The sequence below is a fragment of the Mesocricetus auratus genome, unplaced genomic scaffold (genome assembly GCF_017639785.1).
Source record: "Mesocricetus auratus isolate SY011 unplaced genomic scaffold, BCM_Maur_2.0 Super-Scaffold_100010, whole genome shotgun sequence".
NCBI classification, from domain to species: Eukaryota; Metazoa; Chordata; class Mammalia; order Rodentia; family Cricetidae; genus Mesocricetus; species Mesocricetus auratus.
In genome coordinates, this window is record NW_024429194.1 from 74,287,524 (window position 1) to 74,306,128 (window position 18,605).

General features: G+C 39.2%; 1 protein-coding gene across 1 annotated transcript in view; it reads left to right on the forward strand.

Moving 5' to 3' along the window:
* Abcd2 (ATP binding cassette subfamily D member 2) overlaps positions 1 to 15,566 on the forward strand; it is a 40,327-nt gene extending 24,761 nt beyond the window's left edge. The window contains exons 7-10 of the mRNA XM_005067124.4: positions 354 to 499; positions 5,870 to 5,954; positions 9,039 to 9,164; positions 12,399 to 15,566. Of these exons, the coding sequence (XP_005067181.1) occupies positions 354 to 499; positions 5,870 to 5,954; positions 9,039 to 9,164; positions 12,399 to 12,618 (577 nt within the window). The 3' untranslated portion in view covers positions 12,619 to 15,566. The remainder of the gene's footprint in view (positions 1 to 353; positions 500 to 5,869; positions 5,955 to 9,038; positions 9,165 to 12,398) is intronic.
* Positions 15,567 to 18,605: the final 3,039 nt, after the last annotated feature.

Sequence of the window (18,605 nt, forward strand, 5' to 3'; positions counted from 1 at the left end):
TTCCCACTTCAAATGATTTAACTAAGAAAAATAGCTTCACTGGTCTACCCAGACACTTGGGTTTTAGTGAGCTCCAGATTTGCAAACAAGAGTAAGCACCAAATAGTAAACTAGCAAAATATATTTTTGTTGCAGAAAATATCAAATGGTTTCTTATAAAAAAAACTTTTCTGTATGTGTATCTCAGTATTTTTTTCATAAGCCAGGTATTACTTTGAAGTCTCTCCAAGACACATAATATAATCCTATAAATTGAGGCTTTAAAGTCTGCAGTGCTCCAGCCAGCAGGACGTCATCATGGGTAAGCTAACACACCTTTGCACCAGGACTCACGTGTGCTTGGTATTTTATAGGCCATACATGTCTCTTGGAAGTCTACGTGATCAAGTCATTTATCCCGATTCAGTGGATGACATGCATGAAAAAGGTTATACTGACCAAGACCTAGAAGGCATTCTGCACAGTGTCCACCTCTACCACATAGTGCAAAGAGAAGGAGGTAGAGAATGTCGTGTTTTTTTTTTTAAGTGTGCTTTAACTTTATTTACAAAGCTGGTTTGGGAGGGTGATGGTGTGCACCGGTAATCTCAATGCCTGGGGCATGGAGGATTAAGAGCTCAAAGTCACCCTCCCCTAGGCACCAAGTTTGGAACTAACCTGGGTTACGTCAAACCTTAGTCTGAAAAAAAATCAATTAAATAAACAAACTTAGGTTTGGTACTAGTTACTAAATACCCAAGAGAAACAGCCTATGGGATGGCTGTCCTCTTGTGCTGAAGGTTTCCAGGGTGTCATTTGGTGGAAGTGTCACTTGGTCCCCTCACCTGGGAAAGCTTCTGGCTTTCCGCTCCTCCCCTTTGTCCTTCCTGAGTTGCATACCAGGTCTTCTGTATCAGTCAGTCCCCTCTGGAAGTGCTCTCACTGAGACACATAGGTGTGCTACACAATGGGTGACTCTAATGCTAGTCAAGGTGACAATAGCGATGATTGTCCTAGTATGTATGAAGTTTGCAATTTCCGAATTTATGATATTTATCAGACCATAAACATGTAAGTAGAGATTTCTTCTTTTTTCATTATAGATATCCTGGTTTTGCCTGTCTTGTGATTAATATGGCACCCTACACTTTTACCAGTCACCATAATATCACATTTAGCACTCAAAGACCTTGATATTTAAATGTATAAGTATTCCTTAGGTCACAGTCATTCTAGATGTATGTAAAGTAGTCAATTATTTGCTTGCTGAACTCTCTCAACTTACAGTAAATATAATTTTGGAAAGTGGATCTCACACAACTTTTTTTGTTGTTGTTGTTGTTTTCAGTCCCACAAATAATAGGCAAGAAATAAGAGATTAAATAGTATGTAAAACTTCTTTGTAGATTTCTTTAGAATAAGACATATATGAAAGAGTGGGAATATGTATACATATGAGCTTTCTATTCAACTATTTTTTTTTTTTTGGTTTTACGAGACAGGGTTTCTCTGTATTGTTTTGGAGGCTATCGGTCCAGCCCGGCCTCGAACTCACAGAGATCTGCCTGCCTCTGTCTCCTGAGTGCTGGGATTAAAGGCTTAAAGGCATGCACCACCACCGCCCGGCTCAACTATTTCTTAAAAGTTATTCTTTCAACTATTTTGATAAGTCCTGTGATTTAATTGCCAAAAAATTACTTAATAAGCAAGCCAGAATTCTATGCTGCATTGTGCATGCATGGATTTGATGCTCTTTTATCCCAACCTAATTACGTTATTCTGAAGAAAGAGCCAGTATTGTAAGCATGATAAGCATGAGTTTTCTGGCCCAGCAGGGTCCTGCCACCCGAGAGCCCCAAATAAACACACAGACACTAAAATAATTATGAAACTGTTGGCTGGTGACTTGGGCTTCTTATTGACTGTCTTAATTATTAACCCATTTCTATTAATCTAAGTATTTCCACGTGGTCTTATCTCACCGGGAAAGGGTCCAGACCTCTCCTTTGTGGTCTCACATGGTGTCTGCTAAGCATCTCCACAGAGAAGAGAGAGAGCTATTTCCTGTTTGTCCCTACTTATATACTGATTCTGCCCATCTATATCACTTCCTGTCTGTCAGGCCAGACCTCCAGACCTCTATGGTTAGCTAATGGCAAGTTTCTGCCCATATATGTCACTTCCTGTCTGGCTAATCAATCAGAGTTTTATTCACTAACTAATAAGAAAAACATATATGCAGAGAACATTCCCCATCACAGTATGTCCTTGAGAAAATGGACTTTGGACTTAGAGTAAAAGAATCAAATCCTAGTTAGCATTGCTCTCTGTCTTCAATGGTAAAATGGTTATACAATTTTTTTTCTTTTTTCAAGGTGTCTGTGAAAACCAAATAAAACTATATGTGTAATATTACTGTGGTGGCACATGTATAACGAGCAAACATGAATAACAACCTAATCCCTCCAAAACGTAAATGAAGCAGGCAAAACAGATAAAAATCTATTTCTATTTATGATGACTACTACCTGAGGAAAACAGATTTTTCCTTCATTGTCAGGTGGTCAATTCCTTCCCAGTTTCAAAATACTTTGGCAGTATAAATTTTACATATTATTGGCAAACTAATTAAGTTGGGAATTCCATGATTTAAATAGAAATTTAAAATAAACACAAAATATTCTAGTATTTTCCAGAAGTCAGGAAGTTCTAGAACTATTTTTAAGTTCCAAACCTAGAGTTTTATACCCCCTTGCCTTGGACACATGTTTGGTCTTTTTTCCCATAAATAAAAGAAAAGGAGTCTCTGGATCTTAATAATATAACAGGAACATTTTTGGTTTATTATATGCTGCATTGAACATACCATGTTCAAGCAAGTACATCTTGTTCCACTTAACGATGATGGAAGTTCACTGATGCATTGCTATCTCCATTGCACAGATTAAATTCAGGGCAGTTACTTTGCATTAATTCCCATAACAGCTGGAAGAACAGAATTCGAACCAGATTTAACTTTAGAAGACAATGGTCCACACTAGGCATGGCCTGTGTTATGTTGTCATACAGCATACAGCACACTGTCCCTTAGTTTTTTAGACATAAGAACTATTATTCAATTGTACACTAATATGTCTTTCCTAAGAAACTAGCTTTATTTAACTTCTAAACATAGAGCATCTAAGGACAGTGGTTCTCAACCTTCCTAATGCTGTGACTGTCTAATAAAGTTCCATATGTGGTGACCCCCCCAACCATAAAATTATTTCCATTGCTACTTCATAACCTGTAATTTTGCTACTGCTATGAATTGTAATATAAATATCTGATATGCAGGATGTCTAATAGACAGCCCCAATGGGTCATGGCCCACAGGTTGAGAACTCCTAAGCAATACAGGAAAATACTTCCACTGACTAGTGTACAACTTCCCATTGGAATTATTTAGATTAGCTAATTCTTTGCTTAGCAAAGAATGGAGGCAAGACCTACACTTCATCCCCATAAACAGGTTCCAGGGTAGAAAAGAGTAAAATGGAGACAAACAGAAATAAATGAGAAGTTTATACATCTTCAGGAAGCAGGGAAATGATTTTCTTCTTAGCTGTCTTAGTCTCTGTGAGTGAGTACCAGGCATTATGGCTGTTGTTGCCAAGGATGTTGATGGAGCCCTCTGGATTCAGTAGAACAAAAGGTACAATTTAATAAAATATGTTAAAATTACCTTTCCCTTTGACTGAAAATCTTTTCTCTCAAGCCTTGTTTCTCAGCTCAGGGAACAAGTCATTCTCACCAGAGCATTCCTTCACAGCGCTGCAATCTAAATCTCTTCCTCAAGCCATCACTTGCATTTCATACGTGCCATAAGGTTTAGTCATGTAAAAGTATTATTTCAACAGTTCTTCCTAGAGCTAGAATATTGAGGGTTTTTGTAATATGATCTTATGAGGGTCTATTTTTAAATAATTTCTAGAAGTTTACTCAAGAAAATGAACAGTGATCCCTCTGAAGACACAGACTTGATGTTGTCAATGGGAAATAATATAAAGTCTTGCACTCTAGATGCTACTCTGTTGGTTGTTTTTCAAAGATTCCTTCCTACTTTTGTGTGTGTACATTGTGAGGTAAGGGTACATGAATACAGGTGCCTGCGGAGCCAGAAGGGAGTGTTGGATCCCTCGGAGCCGAGGTGGTTGTGAGCCTTGTGAGCCACTTGACATGGGTGCTAGGATTCAAACTCGGGTCCTCTGCAAGAGCAGTGCATGCCCCTAACCACAGAGTCATCTCTCTGGCCCCAGTGTTACATTTTCTTCTCTCTCATTTCTCTACCTCCCAACTCCTCCTAGATTACTCCCCACCCTGCATTATTTTATATGTTACTTCTATTGTATTTCCAAGTTTTGTAATCGCGAACACTTTATGATATATTCTTAGAATAGTCTTTCCACCCTTGCTTTCTCTAATTATTATCTTCCCATGTGGTTTAGTTTCTTATTTACAACTTCAGGCTTTTTTCTGAGAGCATCAGAGCATAGTGCAGGCTGGCCCCCAGCTGCTGGCCCTCTTGTCCTTGTTCGTGTACTGGGACTATAGGCAAGTTTCACTGTGCGTGGTATAAGTTTACACTTTCTGAAACTTGTAGTAAACTTTATAATAATTCCTAAAAGAGTAAAACATTTTTTAAGAAAAGATGAATTCTGATTTAACAATAACACACATTATTCTGTCAAAGATTCTGACCTTTTGCATACTAAAAGATGAATCCACATTCTTCCTTTTGATTAGCAAAAGAAGTAAGAATTGATCTGGTAATTTGTTTCTTCGGGCACCCAGAGATGAGGGCTCTACTTCTTCCTTATGACCTATGATCAAGTTTATTTAGAAATTTTAATAACGATGTCAGGCGGCTGAGGGAGGGTGATGGGTGCCTTCAGTGTGGCCATTCTCCAAGGGGGTAATTAAACCCTAAACACTGATGATGTGGAAATGTTGCCTTCAGTATCTGTCAAGGTTGGGCAGTCTTTTTCTTCTCTGAAAATTGAAAGTAGAACTTGGCTTTGCTCTTACATAGTCCGTCCCAATTCATTACGCAAGATAGTCATTAAAAATTCAAATATTACAAATGTGTTAACTTGCAAAATAAGACTCTTATAATTACACTCCCAGATGTGTGTCTAGTATGTGTGTGCAAATTTCCCAAAGCACGGCCATAATATATGACATTCTGAAATTTCGGATTTATTTAAATTTTTCTGGTATTATTTTCATAAGATATGAAAAATAGTTTTCTTGTATATCCCTTAACCTTAAAAGTAGAAGCCTGCATTGTAAATTGATGTCAAGCTATCAGTAATTAAGATGTTTTAACAGACGGCATAGACTGTAAAACATTAAATAAACCTAAATATAGGCCCTAGCTTTAATAGGTAACTATAAACTTAGATATGTCCATTGCTCCATGAATTTGCATTACCCACTTGTAAAATGCAAAGAAAACCAGCTATCTTAGAAGCTGTAGAATAGTGAAAAGACTTACATAAAATGCCAGGCATGTGGAAACTGCTTAACTTAGCACCGCACACAGTGTTTTAGGGCTTGGCAACTGCCTTATGCAATTTTCTCCCACTACCCTTAAAAATCAACATACGTCCATCAACCCTTTGAACAGACTGAGTAACAAATGGATTTTACTGAGTGCCAGAGTTTACAACTCTTTCAAGTTGTCTCTGAGTGTAAGGAATTATTACAAAGTTCTTCCTGTTTTCAATTAAAACAGACCAGGAATCACTAGTCCAGATTAGAAGTAGTAGCAAATCAACAAAGTATCTAGAGACTGTATGTATATATGTATTTATTTATTTGATTGTTTGCTTGTTTGTTTACATTTTAGGGTGGAATGCTGTTACGGACTGGAAAGATGTCCTATCTGGAGGAGAAAAGCAGAGAATGGGTATGGCACGGATGTTTTATCATAAGTAAGTGCACTGTGTTCAGGAAACTATGATCCATTACCAACATATCAAAAGTATTCAGCAGGATTCAGTACTCCCATCTTAGGTTAAATGGGACTGGGAGACTGGAGAGATGGCTCAGTGGTTAAAGCTGCCTTCTACAAATGGCAACCTGAGTTGGATCCTCTAGGCCTGTGTTTCTTTCTTTTTTTTTTTTTTTTTAGTTTATTTATTTTTATGTGCATTGGTGTTTTGCCGGCACAAATGCCTCTATGGAGATGTCAGGTCCTCTATAACTGGAATTACAGACAGTTGTGAGATGTCACGTGGGTGCTGGGAATTGAACCCAGGTCCTCTGAAAGAGAAACCAGTGTTCCTAACCTCTGAGCCATCTCTCCAACCCATGTTTTTTTCTTTTTTTATTATTTAAATTAGAAACAAGCTTGCTTCACATGTCAATCCCAGCTCCCTCTCCCTCTCCTCCTCCACCAACACCCCCAACTTCCCACCCAATCTCCACTCTATTCCCAGGATATCCAAAGTCTGTCATATCATCCAAGGCAGGGCCTAGGCCTTCCCACATGTGTCCAGCTGAGAGAGCATCCCTCCATGTGGAATGGGCTCCCAAAGTCCATTCATATGTCAGGGATGAATACTTACCTATTACCTGAGGCCTCATAGATTGCCCAGACCTCCTCACTGACACCCAAATTTAGGGGGTCTGGATCAGTTCCATGTTGGCCTCTCAGCCATCAGTCTGGGGTCCATGAGCTCCCCCTTGTTCAGGTCAGCTGTTTCTGTGGCTTTCACCAGCCCATAGACCAGTGTTTCTTAACCATCTTAATGCTTTGACTCTTTAATATAGCTCTTCATGTTGTGGTGAGCCCAAAGCATAATATTGTTTCATCGCTACTTCATCGCTGCACTTTTGCTACTGTATGGGTCGCAACGTAAATATCTGACATGCAGGAAATCTGATCTGAGTTCATTATCGTTATTGAAAAATGTGAATATTAACTATATAAGTATATAATTCAATAATTTTTGTAAATGTAGGTACATTATATAATCAACAGCTCAACCAAGATAGAGAATGCTTTTATTACCCTGGAAATGGCTCTTAATCCCCTTGTTGGTCGTGTTCTACATATACCCATATCTGTTCTGGTTGATATGCTTTACAACCTCACATAAATGAAATCATACACTATGCGTGTGTTTAGGTATAGCTGTGATTTTTAGTAAGGAAAGTGATTGTCTTAATATATGTATTACATATAATAAATACATTTACATTGTTAGTCTGAGAAGAGAGTACTTTTTTTAAGAGCCGAATTTTACCAACTCTGGACGTTTCATGCTGGACTTTGAATTGCTGTTCTCTACAGTGAGATTAAACAGCAAATGACAGCTTGACATTTATGACCAGCTGTCAGCCCATCTCTGTGAATTGCCTTGGGTTTTGTCCATAAATACTCAGTGATATGCTCATATTCCCAGCCTGTGAAGGGTGATGTGGTAGACTGCAAATGTGACCAGATTTCCATTTCTCTGTGTTAATAAGATAACCCGGTATTTCAAAGGACCTGTAATTTGGAATGATTGGTATTTGTGGTTGTGAAATAGTGTAGGTCTAATGTAATAATGAGTAAAAAAAAAATCAAGTCAATTCCATGAGACTGAGGAAAATGTAAAGGCATCACTTTTGCAAAGGATCAGTTAAATGAGAAAATTAAACACAGTGAAGGAAAAGTGTAACGTTGAGGACTTGCTTCTTCCCATCCTCACGGGGTCAGCAATAAGGTTATGACAATAAGATTACAACACATACTGAGCTCTGATAGGAAGACTTGAGCTGGCGATAACAGAGAAATTATCCTAAGTATTACAATAGAATATACTTTATGAGAGTCTTATAATTTTAATATTTAAAGAATGACCAGAAAAGCCCTGTCTTGGGGGATGGCCTTGCTCCTTCACATACACTATGCTATTAGCAATACAGCAAGGGGGTAAAAAAAGAAACAAAAACCTAAGCGATGACATCATTTAATACTGTGAGTACTAGTTCTGTAAGTGCCCAATCTGAGTTGTGTTGTTTGTTATATTTAAACACACACACATACACATACACACACACACACACACACACACACACACAAAGCCAACCCCTGCCAAGAACACAAGTATATGATTCATCTTGCATTCCTTAGACTAGGGGTTACTATAACAACAGAATATAAAACATACTTCTTTCTGTTTCAAAATAGCATGCCTTCTTCAGTTCAAAGCACTCTCAAAAGCAAGACAAAGTACAATGAACAGAAGGCAAAAGGAGCTTCATACAAAAAGAAAATTTTACCTAAATTTTCTCTTGTATAGTTTGCTTAACACTTTCTGTTTAAATAAAAACAGAGAGAAACAATATTTGATATGTAATAAGCAACTCCACTGTTGTCTTGGGGATAGTGCAGTGATCATTAAACAGTTTCACAGACCTGTGGGGCACTAGGAATACCTTTAACCCCTGTATCTATCAGCCTTCACCACCATCTCCAGAATGGGTAAAAGAATCCTATTAATGAGCAAACACATGTTAGATAATAATTTACAATACTGAGTAATTGCTTGTGTGAAATGAGAAATTTCTACTGATTTGATGTTAGAGGCCATGAATTTGAAAGAGAACAGGGTGGGGTACATGGGAGGGCTTGAAAGGAAAAAGAGAAGGGGGAAATGATGTTATTATAATATCAAAATAATCAAAATTAAACATAGATAAGTAAAAATAATTTCATGATGAAACTCTCCTGGAAAACTTTGAAATGAATTTTCAAAACTAGAATGAAAACATCAAATGACAGTGTTCATGTTGACATTAGTATCATTGACTAAGCTCTGTTGGGTTCCTGGCCAAATAGGAAAACAAAATGAGACAGACAGACAGACAGACAGATAGAATACAGATCTGCCTTTTGCTTTATCACTGACACTGTGACCAATGTCACATTCTCCCTAGCCCTTCTGAAGCTGCCAGAATATGTCTGCTACCCAATGAAAGACACAGTTCCAGAACAAATTCACTCATCTATTTGTAATTTTTTTCAGACCCAAGTATGCATTGCTGGATGAATGTACCAGTGCCGTGAGCATTGATGTTGAAGGAAAGATATTTCAGGCTGCTCTAGGGGCTGGGATTTCCTTGCTGTCCATAACACACAGGCCTTCTCTGTGGTAAGTGCTTCTAGGATCCTACTCTGGGATGGATGCTCTGTCTGTTTTTCTTAAAGAATAACTTTAGCAAAATTTTCTCTGTAGAGTGTAAGGTATTTCATTTATTTTCTATCTGTATTTCTCTGATGTTTCCCCCTAATACTATAGCTCCTAGTCTAATGTAACTTTAATGTGTTATGTGGAAATTGACATCCTTCTAGTCGTTTTGAAAAGTTACAAGAGAATATGGTGGTTGATCTGAACTAAAAGTATTTATAATACTAGAGTGTACTGTGAAAGATTATGGAGTAGTGTGTGGCTACACAATTCTTTCAACATTTCCTTTAAAATTCAGGGGGGAAGTGTTAAGAATGAGCCTGGTAGGAACAAGCATTAAATCTCCCTTAGTCCTTGAATGTACTAGTGACTTGTTATAACAGTGTTGTTACAATGTTGAAGAATCAAGGGAGAAGTCAGAAATCAGAAACTCTGCTTTTGTAGTGTTATCTACTTAAGGGGGATGGTCTCTCAACAAGTACCTTTAACCCATTGAGCCATTTCACCATTTGACTGTCCCTACACTTCCTATTTTAATGATAGGTTTGTGGGTTTTTTTAATTTTTGCATTTTTCTTCTTGAAATATAAGTTCATTGTTTTCAATTTAATTTTTATGTGGTCTTATATGTTGAAAGGTCAATATTTTGGACTTGATTTTTTATTATTAAAAATGAATGTTTCCATGCACAATATTCTGATCACAGTTGCCCCTCCCCCAACTCCTCCCACATTCTCCCATCTTCCCTACCCACCCAATGCACACCCTTTCTCTCTTTCATTAGAAAACAGACAAGAACAACCAAACTAACAGACAAAAAGAAAAACAAGAGCCAAAGCAAAAGCATAAGACACACATACAGATGTAAGACACACACTTTTGTTCATTCAGAAATCCCATAAAATTACAAAATGGGAAGCAATAATATATAAACGAAAGACCTGTAAATTTTTTTAAAATGCTGCACACCACACAAATCATTATTAGACAAAAATCCTTGAGTTTGGTCTGTGTTTGCCATCTACTGCTGTACATGGGGCCTGCCCTAAAGTGTGGTTTGTATCCCCAGGGAGACTCCCTTGGGGAAGGGCATTGTTTTCTTTGCAGGTGGTTGTCAATTAGAAATAGCTTCTGGGCTAGAGCAGGGGTGGGGGTGGGGGGCTTGTGTCCACTCCTCTCAGCATTGGAGCCCCATCTGGCTTAGGCCTCCTTAGCAGGCCCTGTGCATGCTGACAGTCTCTGAGTTCACATGTGCATCAGTCCCATTGTATCTACAAGGCCTTGTTTCCTCAGAGTTCTCTCTCTTCTCTGGCTTTCAAAATTTCTCAGTCTCCCTTTTCTACGGGGGTTCCTGAGTCCTGGGGGAGGCGGGGGAGGGCTGATGGAGACATCACATACAGGATTGTGTGTTCCAAGTTCTCTTACTCTCCACACATTGTCCAGCAATAAGTCCCTGTATTTGTTCCAATCTACTATAGGAGGAAGCTTGCAAGACATTGATCTATGAATATATAGCAGAATGCTACTAGGAGTGATTTTATTGCAGTTCCTTTAGCGAAACAGTAGTATCTGGTTTTCCCCTCCACCATGGCCTAACTAGTCCTAGGGTTCTGGGCCATCCAAGCAGCACTGGAAATAGGTTCCACATAATGGAGTGGGTCTTAAAACCTATCAGACAGTGGTTGGTTTCTTCCACAACTTTTGTGCCACTATTGCCTCTGGATAACATACAGCAGGTCACCATTGTAGACCGCAGGGTTTATAGCTAGGATGGCATTCCATTTGCCCTCTGAAAGTGGGCTGAGTACCTTCCACTCCCATGAACATTAGTCAGCAGTGGTGAAGGATCCAGGTAGACACCAGCTTGACTTTCTGTGGTTAATGAGTTATGCAAATGTTGTTTTCAACAACAGGGCCTTACCATCAGTCTGTGGAGAACAACCAATTTGTGTGGCCTGAATTGTCGTGGGTTTCCATGGGGCCCCTTTGGCCAACAATGCAATTACCTGTATTCCATTCTAGGCACTGGAGGCTCCATTCAATGGCAGAGCTTTGTCTCTCTCGTTACTAGGTGATTCCATTTAGGTGTCTTTCATATATATGTATATATTTAAAGACATTTCTACTGTAATAGCTTTCCATACCCCCTCAAAGGGCCTTTAGTTTTACCTGTCCCTCCCATATTACTTACTTTACCCCCTCCTCCATTCCCTCTCCATTTAATCCTCTCATTCCAGCCCTTCTATCCATCCATAACTATCTATTCTGTTTCTCCTTCCTTGGGAGTTCCTTCCCTCCCTACTAATCCCTTACTCCACACCCAATCTCTGTGATTTATAAGGATTGCAGCCTGTTTATTGAGTACTTAACAGCTAACATCCACACATAAGATAGAAACTGATTACTTGATGAAATAGTTGTAAGATGAAAAACTGAAGGAAGACATAGAAACTGAAGGCTCGAGAGTCAGTTATGCTACGTGACCTAGTACAGGTGGCTTGCCAAAGGAATAGCTCTGCCAGCCATACTCACTTCACCCACCCAACAAATCCTATGTTAGTGGTGTCGACCTCTCTTAGGAGATGGATTACCTCGCATCTTTCGGTATAAATCTCTGTGTCTCTCTGCAATTCCCATGTAACTGAGCCATGAAAGAAGAATGCATTTTTGTGGCAACAGAGAATGTCTCTAAAAGATTCCTGGGGCAGACATGTAAAAATGATTATAAGTGATTATCACTGAGAAGGTCATATTTATGTGGAATTCATCCCAGAGGATGGTGTCACATTAAACAAGTTGCCTTTGTGTTTCCCTGACTTTCTTTAGTTTTTCTCTGTATGATCTTTTAAATTTTACAGTCTTTCCTCAGTTTCCTTTTCCTTACTTCCATTCTAAGAACACTTTTTTATTCAGAAGATATACTGGGTTATGGGGGGGGTAAATTAATACAAGAATAGTCTTCCGTTGTAAATTATATGTACTCCAAATAAGGAATAAATTCAGTAACATCAAGAAAACTTTACTAGCTATGAAAGACTTTGAACTTTAAAAATTACAATGTTTTCTGAGCTAACACTAAAATTCAAATGCAAATATTCACCTTTACGAAAACTTGTCCTTGAACACAATTTAGAAAATTCTGTAACTAAAAATGACTTTTCAAGATTATGGCTAATAGTACTTAATTTTAATTATGCAGGAAATACCACACTCATTTATTACAATTTGATGGCGAAGGAGGTTGGCGCTTTGAACAGTTGGACACTGCTACCCGCTTAACACTAAGTGAAGAGAAACAGAAGCTAGAGTCTCAACTAGCTGGAATTCCCAAAATGCAGCAGAGACTCAACGAACTGTGTCAAATTTTGGGAGAAGACTCGGTGCTGAAAACAAACCAAAATGAAGAGGACACACCCTAAAATTGATCTCGCTGTGCTTTAAGGTAACTTTTAGGTAAAGCCCTGGAGACTCTCTTCACTGCATGCAGTGTGTTAAGTGCAGAGAAAGCAGGCCAGCAAAAAGTGTTTTGTATAAGATAACCTTTCAAAAGAGAAAAGGTGAAATCATTAGTTGAGACCAATCTTGACTTCCACTAATGCCCAATCAAAGGCCAACTCACCTATAAAGCAGGACCCTCGATGTGAATGCATGTGGTCTGGGGTTCTTCATGTGGGAGAAAGCCCCAAGGCAAAGCAATGAGAACAGCACCTGGCTTGACGCCAGGTGTGCAGAATTAGAACTCCGAGCGCTGTTTCCGCCCACTCACCATGGACGGGAGGTGCAACACCTGAAATCCATAATCAGCATTGCCGGCGGCCAGCTAAATCTGTGTGCAAAATGACAGTTTGATTTAAAAAAATCAATATGAGAAACAAATGCATTTTAATGACAGTAGTGGAAAACAGGCGTGGCTAGGCAAGTAAGTATAAACTACTGTATATAAAATTTTCAGACTTTGAGCAGCTTAATACAGACACAAACAATTAACTTTAATAAGAATTGTTTGTATTTATTAAAAACCCTTTTACTTTTAAAAAGAGGTTTGGCCACACAGAAGAGGAGGATCCCAACCATGCTCATCCTGGCTGTGCTTGACTCCACAGAGCTATCTGCTTCACCTTTTAGGCAGGAATACTGCTTGTTTGGTGCCCAAAGAAGCATTTTTAAAACTTGGTTATTGTGCTAAATGTGGATCCTAGAGTTCATAGTTATTCCCACATTCATTTCACTTTACTCTGCCTTTGAAGCAGTCTTTTGAGGCATCTAGTTTTTGCTCATTTGTTTCGGAGAAAACAGACACTCCAAATTATTTAATCGTGTGACTTATTTTGGAAGACAATGTAGAGGTCAAATGAAGTTCATGACTCTCTGATTCAGTGCTGTAACCACTATTGTCCCCTCAATTTAACTGGGCTATGATGTCAACAAAAAATGAGATGGGCCAGGCAGGTGGCCAGTAATAGAATTGTAGGCAGAGCAGGGATAAGGGAAAAGTTAAAGTAGATAAGTAGATACAATTGAGGGCATGGAGAAATGACACTTGCTTCTCTCCTAGGGAACCTTAAATTTATTGCCAGCACCCACATGGTGGCTCCAAAACTATGTCTAATTCCAGTTCCGGGGGATCTGATGCCCTCTTCTAGCCTCCAAGGACCTTGCATGCATGTAGTGCTCATACATATATTCAGGCAAGATACTCACATACATAGCATTAAAAAATAAATAAATCTGAAAGATAGTAAAGATATTGAAAATTGGCATTGCTAATAATATTATTTAGTTAGTGTTTGCAAGAAATGGAAATTGAGTAGGAAATGGAATTGTCATTGGTGTTTGACTTTAAACGAACCAAGGCAGTCAGCACACTGCAGCTATATATGTCTCCTTGATGCGGGGGTGTCTGCAGCAGCACTCAGAAGGGCAGTACGTCGTACTTCAGGTAAGTTTCGTATTGCTGAATATGATGAGACACAATCTATGCGAGTCCGTCTTAGGAAATAGATCTCATCAGTTTGTGTGCACGGGAGTACCGAGCATAACTGATACTTTAATCTCATCCTCTCTCAGGCATGATGATGTATCAAAAACTAAGAGGACCAGTTATAGTGGCTTAGGCTTTTGTTTGCATATTTAGACATCATCTTAGCAGATGCTCATCTATCATAGACTATTTGGAGCTAGACTACCTGGAAGACATCCACAATGATTGCTGTAAGAAATTGCAGCATTTCCACGTGCTCAATTCCACAAAATCTGGGCAATTTGAATTATCAGTAAATGCAACCACCTTACATGAAGTAATAATATGAAGTTCATAATCAGTAATTTTTCTTTTATCTATTACTACTACTTCCTACTAAAAATGTGAGGCAAGAACTAAAGATTCTGCCTAGAGAAACTATGGAACTGGAAAGTGACACTTGTATTTTAAAACAATTCCCTTATCTTTAAACCATGTTAGCAGTTAGCCAAGTTATAATACTAAAGGGGTAATGTTTGAAACAAATACATTGCATTAGCTTTTAAAGGCACCAGAGGAAAATTAAAAGTTCACATTTGAAACTATAATTTTCCATTTAAGACCTGCTATCTACTGATTTTCTGAATTGCTTTTTCTGAGACCAAATAGTTTTTTTAAAAAAAAAGTTACTGATTTTTCTGAACTACTTTTTCTGAGACCAAATAGCCTGTCTTGGAGGGAGAACTCTGATGAGAACTTGTGTTAGGTACCACAACACTCTTTCCAAAGTGGGAGAGCAGAGCTGATATTCTAACAGGCACACTTGTGAAAACGTGGAGATCCCTGAGCCATCTTCTTCTTTGAATAGAACAAAGAATGAATAAGGAAAATGAAGTATAACTTCAAGTGTCAAATGTTCTTGCCCTCAGAAAAGGCTCAATTATTTGGGGGGTTAACTCACAAGCTGCCTTCCGTATAAATGTAACGTTCTATCTGCAGCTCTCTGCAGCACGCTCTGGCATGCCAAGCATGAGTCTGAAGCTGCGTGCACTCTCATAGACAGGATAGTCTCTACAATGCTCTTGAATCCAAAGGTGATGATCTAACTTGAAAACCAACCCAAATTATCCCTCTTTACCCAGGAATGCTTTTCCTTTGATGGTAATTTAACTGTTGCTCCGAATTTTGGTGTGTCAAAAATAAAAAGGTATAGACAAATGTGTTGGTTTTTATTTGAGTAAAAATGTGTGCTTGTGAAAGATGTAACTTACTTCCATATTTGAAATAGTTTTTGCCTGTGTGTTCCCCCAAAGCTTGTTGTACGGTAGAACTGAAACCCAGAGGAAGTTACGTGTTTAGAGATGTGAAAAACGTGGTAACCATTATTAAATTATTTATTTAAAGAGATACCGTTGACATAATTGCTGTGTGAGCAAATGTGCCCCTGGCTTGAGCATAGAGTGATTCCACACAGCCAGCACAGTGCTGCTGAACCAAATGCAGTGGCTGAGAGTTTGTACGCGAACCTTGAGTATCGCCTCATGAAAGTTTTCACAGGGATGTACATTTTTAGAATTAAAAACATGTGTCCTCTTCAGATCTGGTGACATTTCTGATTACCCAGTGCAAAGAGATCTCACAGTTTAAAGCAAAGAACTTCAGAAGCCATTGTCCTCTTAGGGACTTGAGCTGCATGGATGAAAGTGAATGAGGAAAAAAAGACATCTTAGGGTAAAAGTCAGTATGAAGCTAAGCAAGAATGTGACTGTGAGCACATGTGCCGGTACTTGAGCTCAACACATGTGGTGGTTTGGATGAGAATGGTGCCCATAGGCTCTTACGTTTGAGTGTTTGGTTTCCAATTGGTGGAATATTTAGGAAGGACTAGGAGGTGTGGCCTTGATGGAGGAGGTATCTCATGGGAGAGGGGGTGGACTTTGAGGTTTCAAAAAGCTTACAAGACCAAACCCAGTCTCACCCTCCCTCTGCCTCCATCTTCAAATAAGACGTGAGTTCTTGGCAGCTGCTCCGACCTGCCTGCCTGCCACCATTAAATGCTTTGTTTTATAAGTTACCTTGGTCATGGTGTCTTTTCACACCAATAGAAGATGATAAATTCTTTAATCACCATGAAAACTCATTGATTATCAGAGGAGCTACAAGCTGCTTTAGTGGTATAAAGTACCTTATTTCTGTATTGTAACTCTTAGGTTTGTGACCATGTATGCTTTAGTTACACATTGTGTGGTGGTGCCTCATACCTGATTCCATCATTTATGAGGCAGAGGCAGGAGGATTCCCCATAAGTTTGAGGACATCCTGGGCTACATAGTAGGTCCCTGACTGTAGGATAAGATTGTGTCTTTTTAAAAAAAAAAAAGTGGAAAACTGTGCATAACATTTCCCAAATAGTTGCCTAAATAATTTCTCTATTAGTTCAAAGCATGCATTAAATTTCAATTTATACTGAATTCTTTTGTCTGCCTATCACTTTCTCTTCTTGGATGATACACAAACTCTTATCAATCACAATACTCATCGTACATAGGAAAACACATGGCAGGCAGGAGGCAATTAAAAAGTGCTTGTTCAAGAGCATTATGAACTGATGAGTGAATGAATGAGTTGAAATGTGGCAATAAGGTATATGAGAAAAACATGAAGACCAAGGTAAGGCTGAATAATATCACTAGTGAGAAATAAAATCCATTCTCCCTTCACACCCTGTGTCAAACTCCCAGTAACTAGAACTGTAATATTCACTTGTTTCCTTTTTGTCAACAGAAAACGGAGGCTCTTGGTGGTTTTTTTCCTTCTCTCTGTACTAAGAATTAGTCCAATACTTTTGATATTTTCAATATGATGCTCTTATAAAAGTACCACAAATGGTTTTCCTCACATCAGCCACACATATACTAAAAATGCAGCAATGCAGAGAACATTAATGTGGCCCTGGTAAAAATATCCTTCTAATTCCCTGGTTCAACAGAAAATAGTATATTAACTATTCTATTTGAGTAACTTAGTTCCACTTGCATTCTTTCTCTTCCCCAGGCCCCGAAATTCCAAAGTGTACATTCTTCTTTCTGCTTCATTAAGTGATCCTCATGCCTTATGTCATGAGGACAAGGTCTGGGAATCTCTATATCTTGCTATTTTTATGGATCCCACACTGACCATCTAAGAAGTGTTTGTGAGTAGGGGAAGTTAGAGGCACGGACAGATGTCTGCTTTCTTAATGTTCACATAAAGTTTAATACCATCCAAACAACAAGTAATGGTGGCGAGCTCCCAATGATAAGAAATTAAAGCAGAAATAGACTTAACTAACAGTTGAGCACATTAGAAACACAGCCTTGGGCCACAGCTGATTGGACTGCTCAGTTGGTCCTAACCTCTTATAACTTCAGGCTGAGCATTCTCCTGAATTAGCTTCTCTTTGCCTCTGGTTTAGATTCTTCACAGTGTACAAAAAAGATTAGCAAAACATGCTATTGAGCAAACCCACCTGGCAAAATTCCAAGCACCCATGTTCCGGATCATTGCTTTTCTTTATGCTCGCACAGGAGCAGTTGAGCACCTCTGGAAAAGTTCTCCTTGGGCTACTACAAACTCAGGATGATTCATCTGGAAGGAACTCTCAGCACCACAGGGCAATCCCACTATATTTCTCTTGCTCTTTTGTTCTTCCTTTCTCTGCAACCAGTGTCTCACACATTCCCTGCTCCGTGAACAAGTGCAGCAGATGTGCCCTTTCTTCTCTTCTCATGGCTGGCCATTGGCAGACCCTTCGTTTCCGCTATCACCTCACCTCAACCATCACTCCTTCCACACGGTGCCATTTCAGAGAACTACCTCTTTCCCTACATACACCAGTTGCTCCTAGGGGTTATCCCTGGTGTCTCATTCACCAAAAAGACCCTGCTTCTCTTGCCTCCTAGTCATAGCTTTTGAATACATCCATTCCTTTCCAGATTCGCTGTCAAGTTAAAAGAACATTTGTTCCCTCCAGTGACACATTGAGCCCTCTTCAATAACTCCATTCGCCTATTTTTAACAGATTTTTTAAATGTTGTGTGAGATTAAACATGGGTTGAAAACTGAGAGAGAGAGAGAGAGAGAGAGAGAGAGAGAGAGAGAGAGAGAGAGAGAGAATAGTGAACTAGATGGCAGAAAAAAAGATGGAAGACGGAGCAGCAAGGGTGTCCAAAAGAAGCAGAACTAGAGGCACGGTGTGGGCAACAGGTATGGGAGCTCATCCTCAGCAGACAAGGTCGTTGCCAAGTAGAGCTGGTCCTCAGGCCGCAGAGACACTCAGGCCACCACTGGGCCCACCTCGCCTTGTCACCGCCTGCTAGGATGGTGCCACGGCCCAGCTGGGGACATGGAGCCACTGCTGCTACTGCTGCCACAGCCACTGTTAGTGCTGTTCACTGTTCTTCCTTC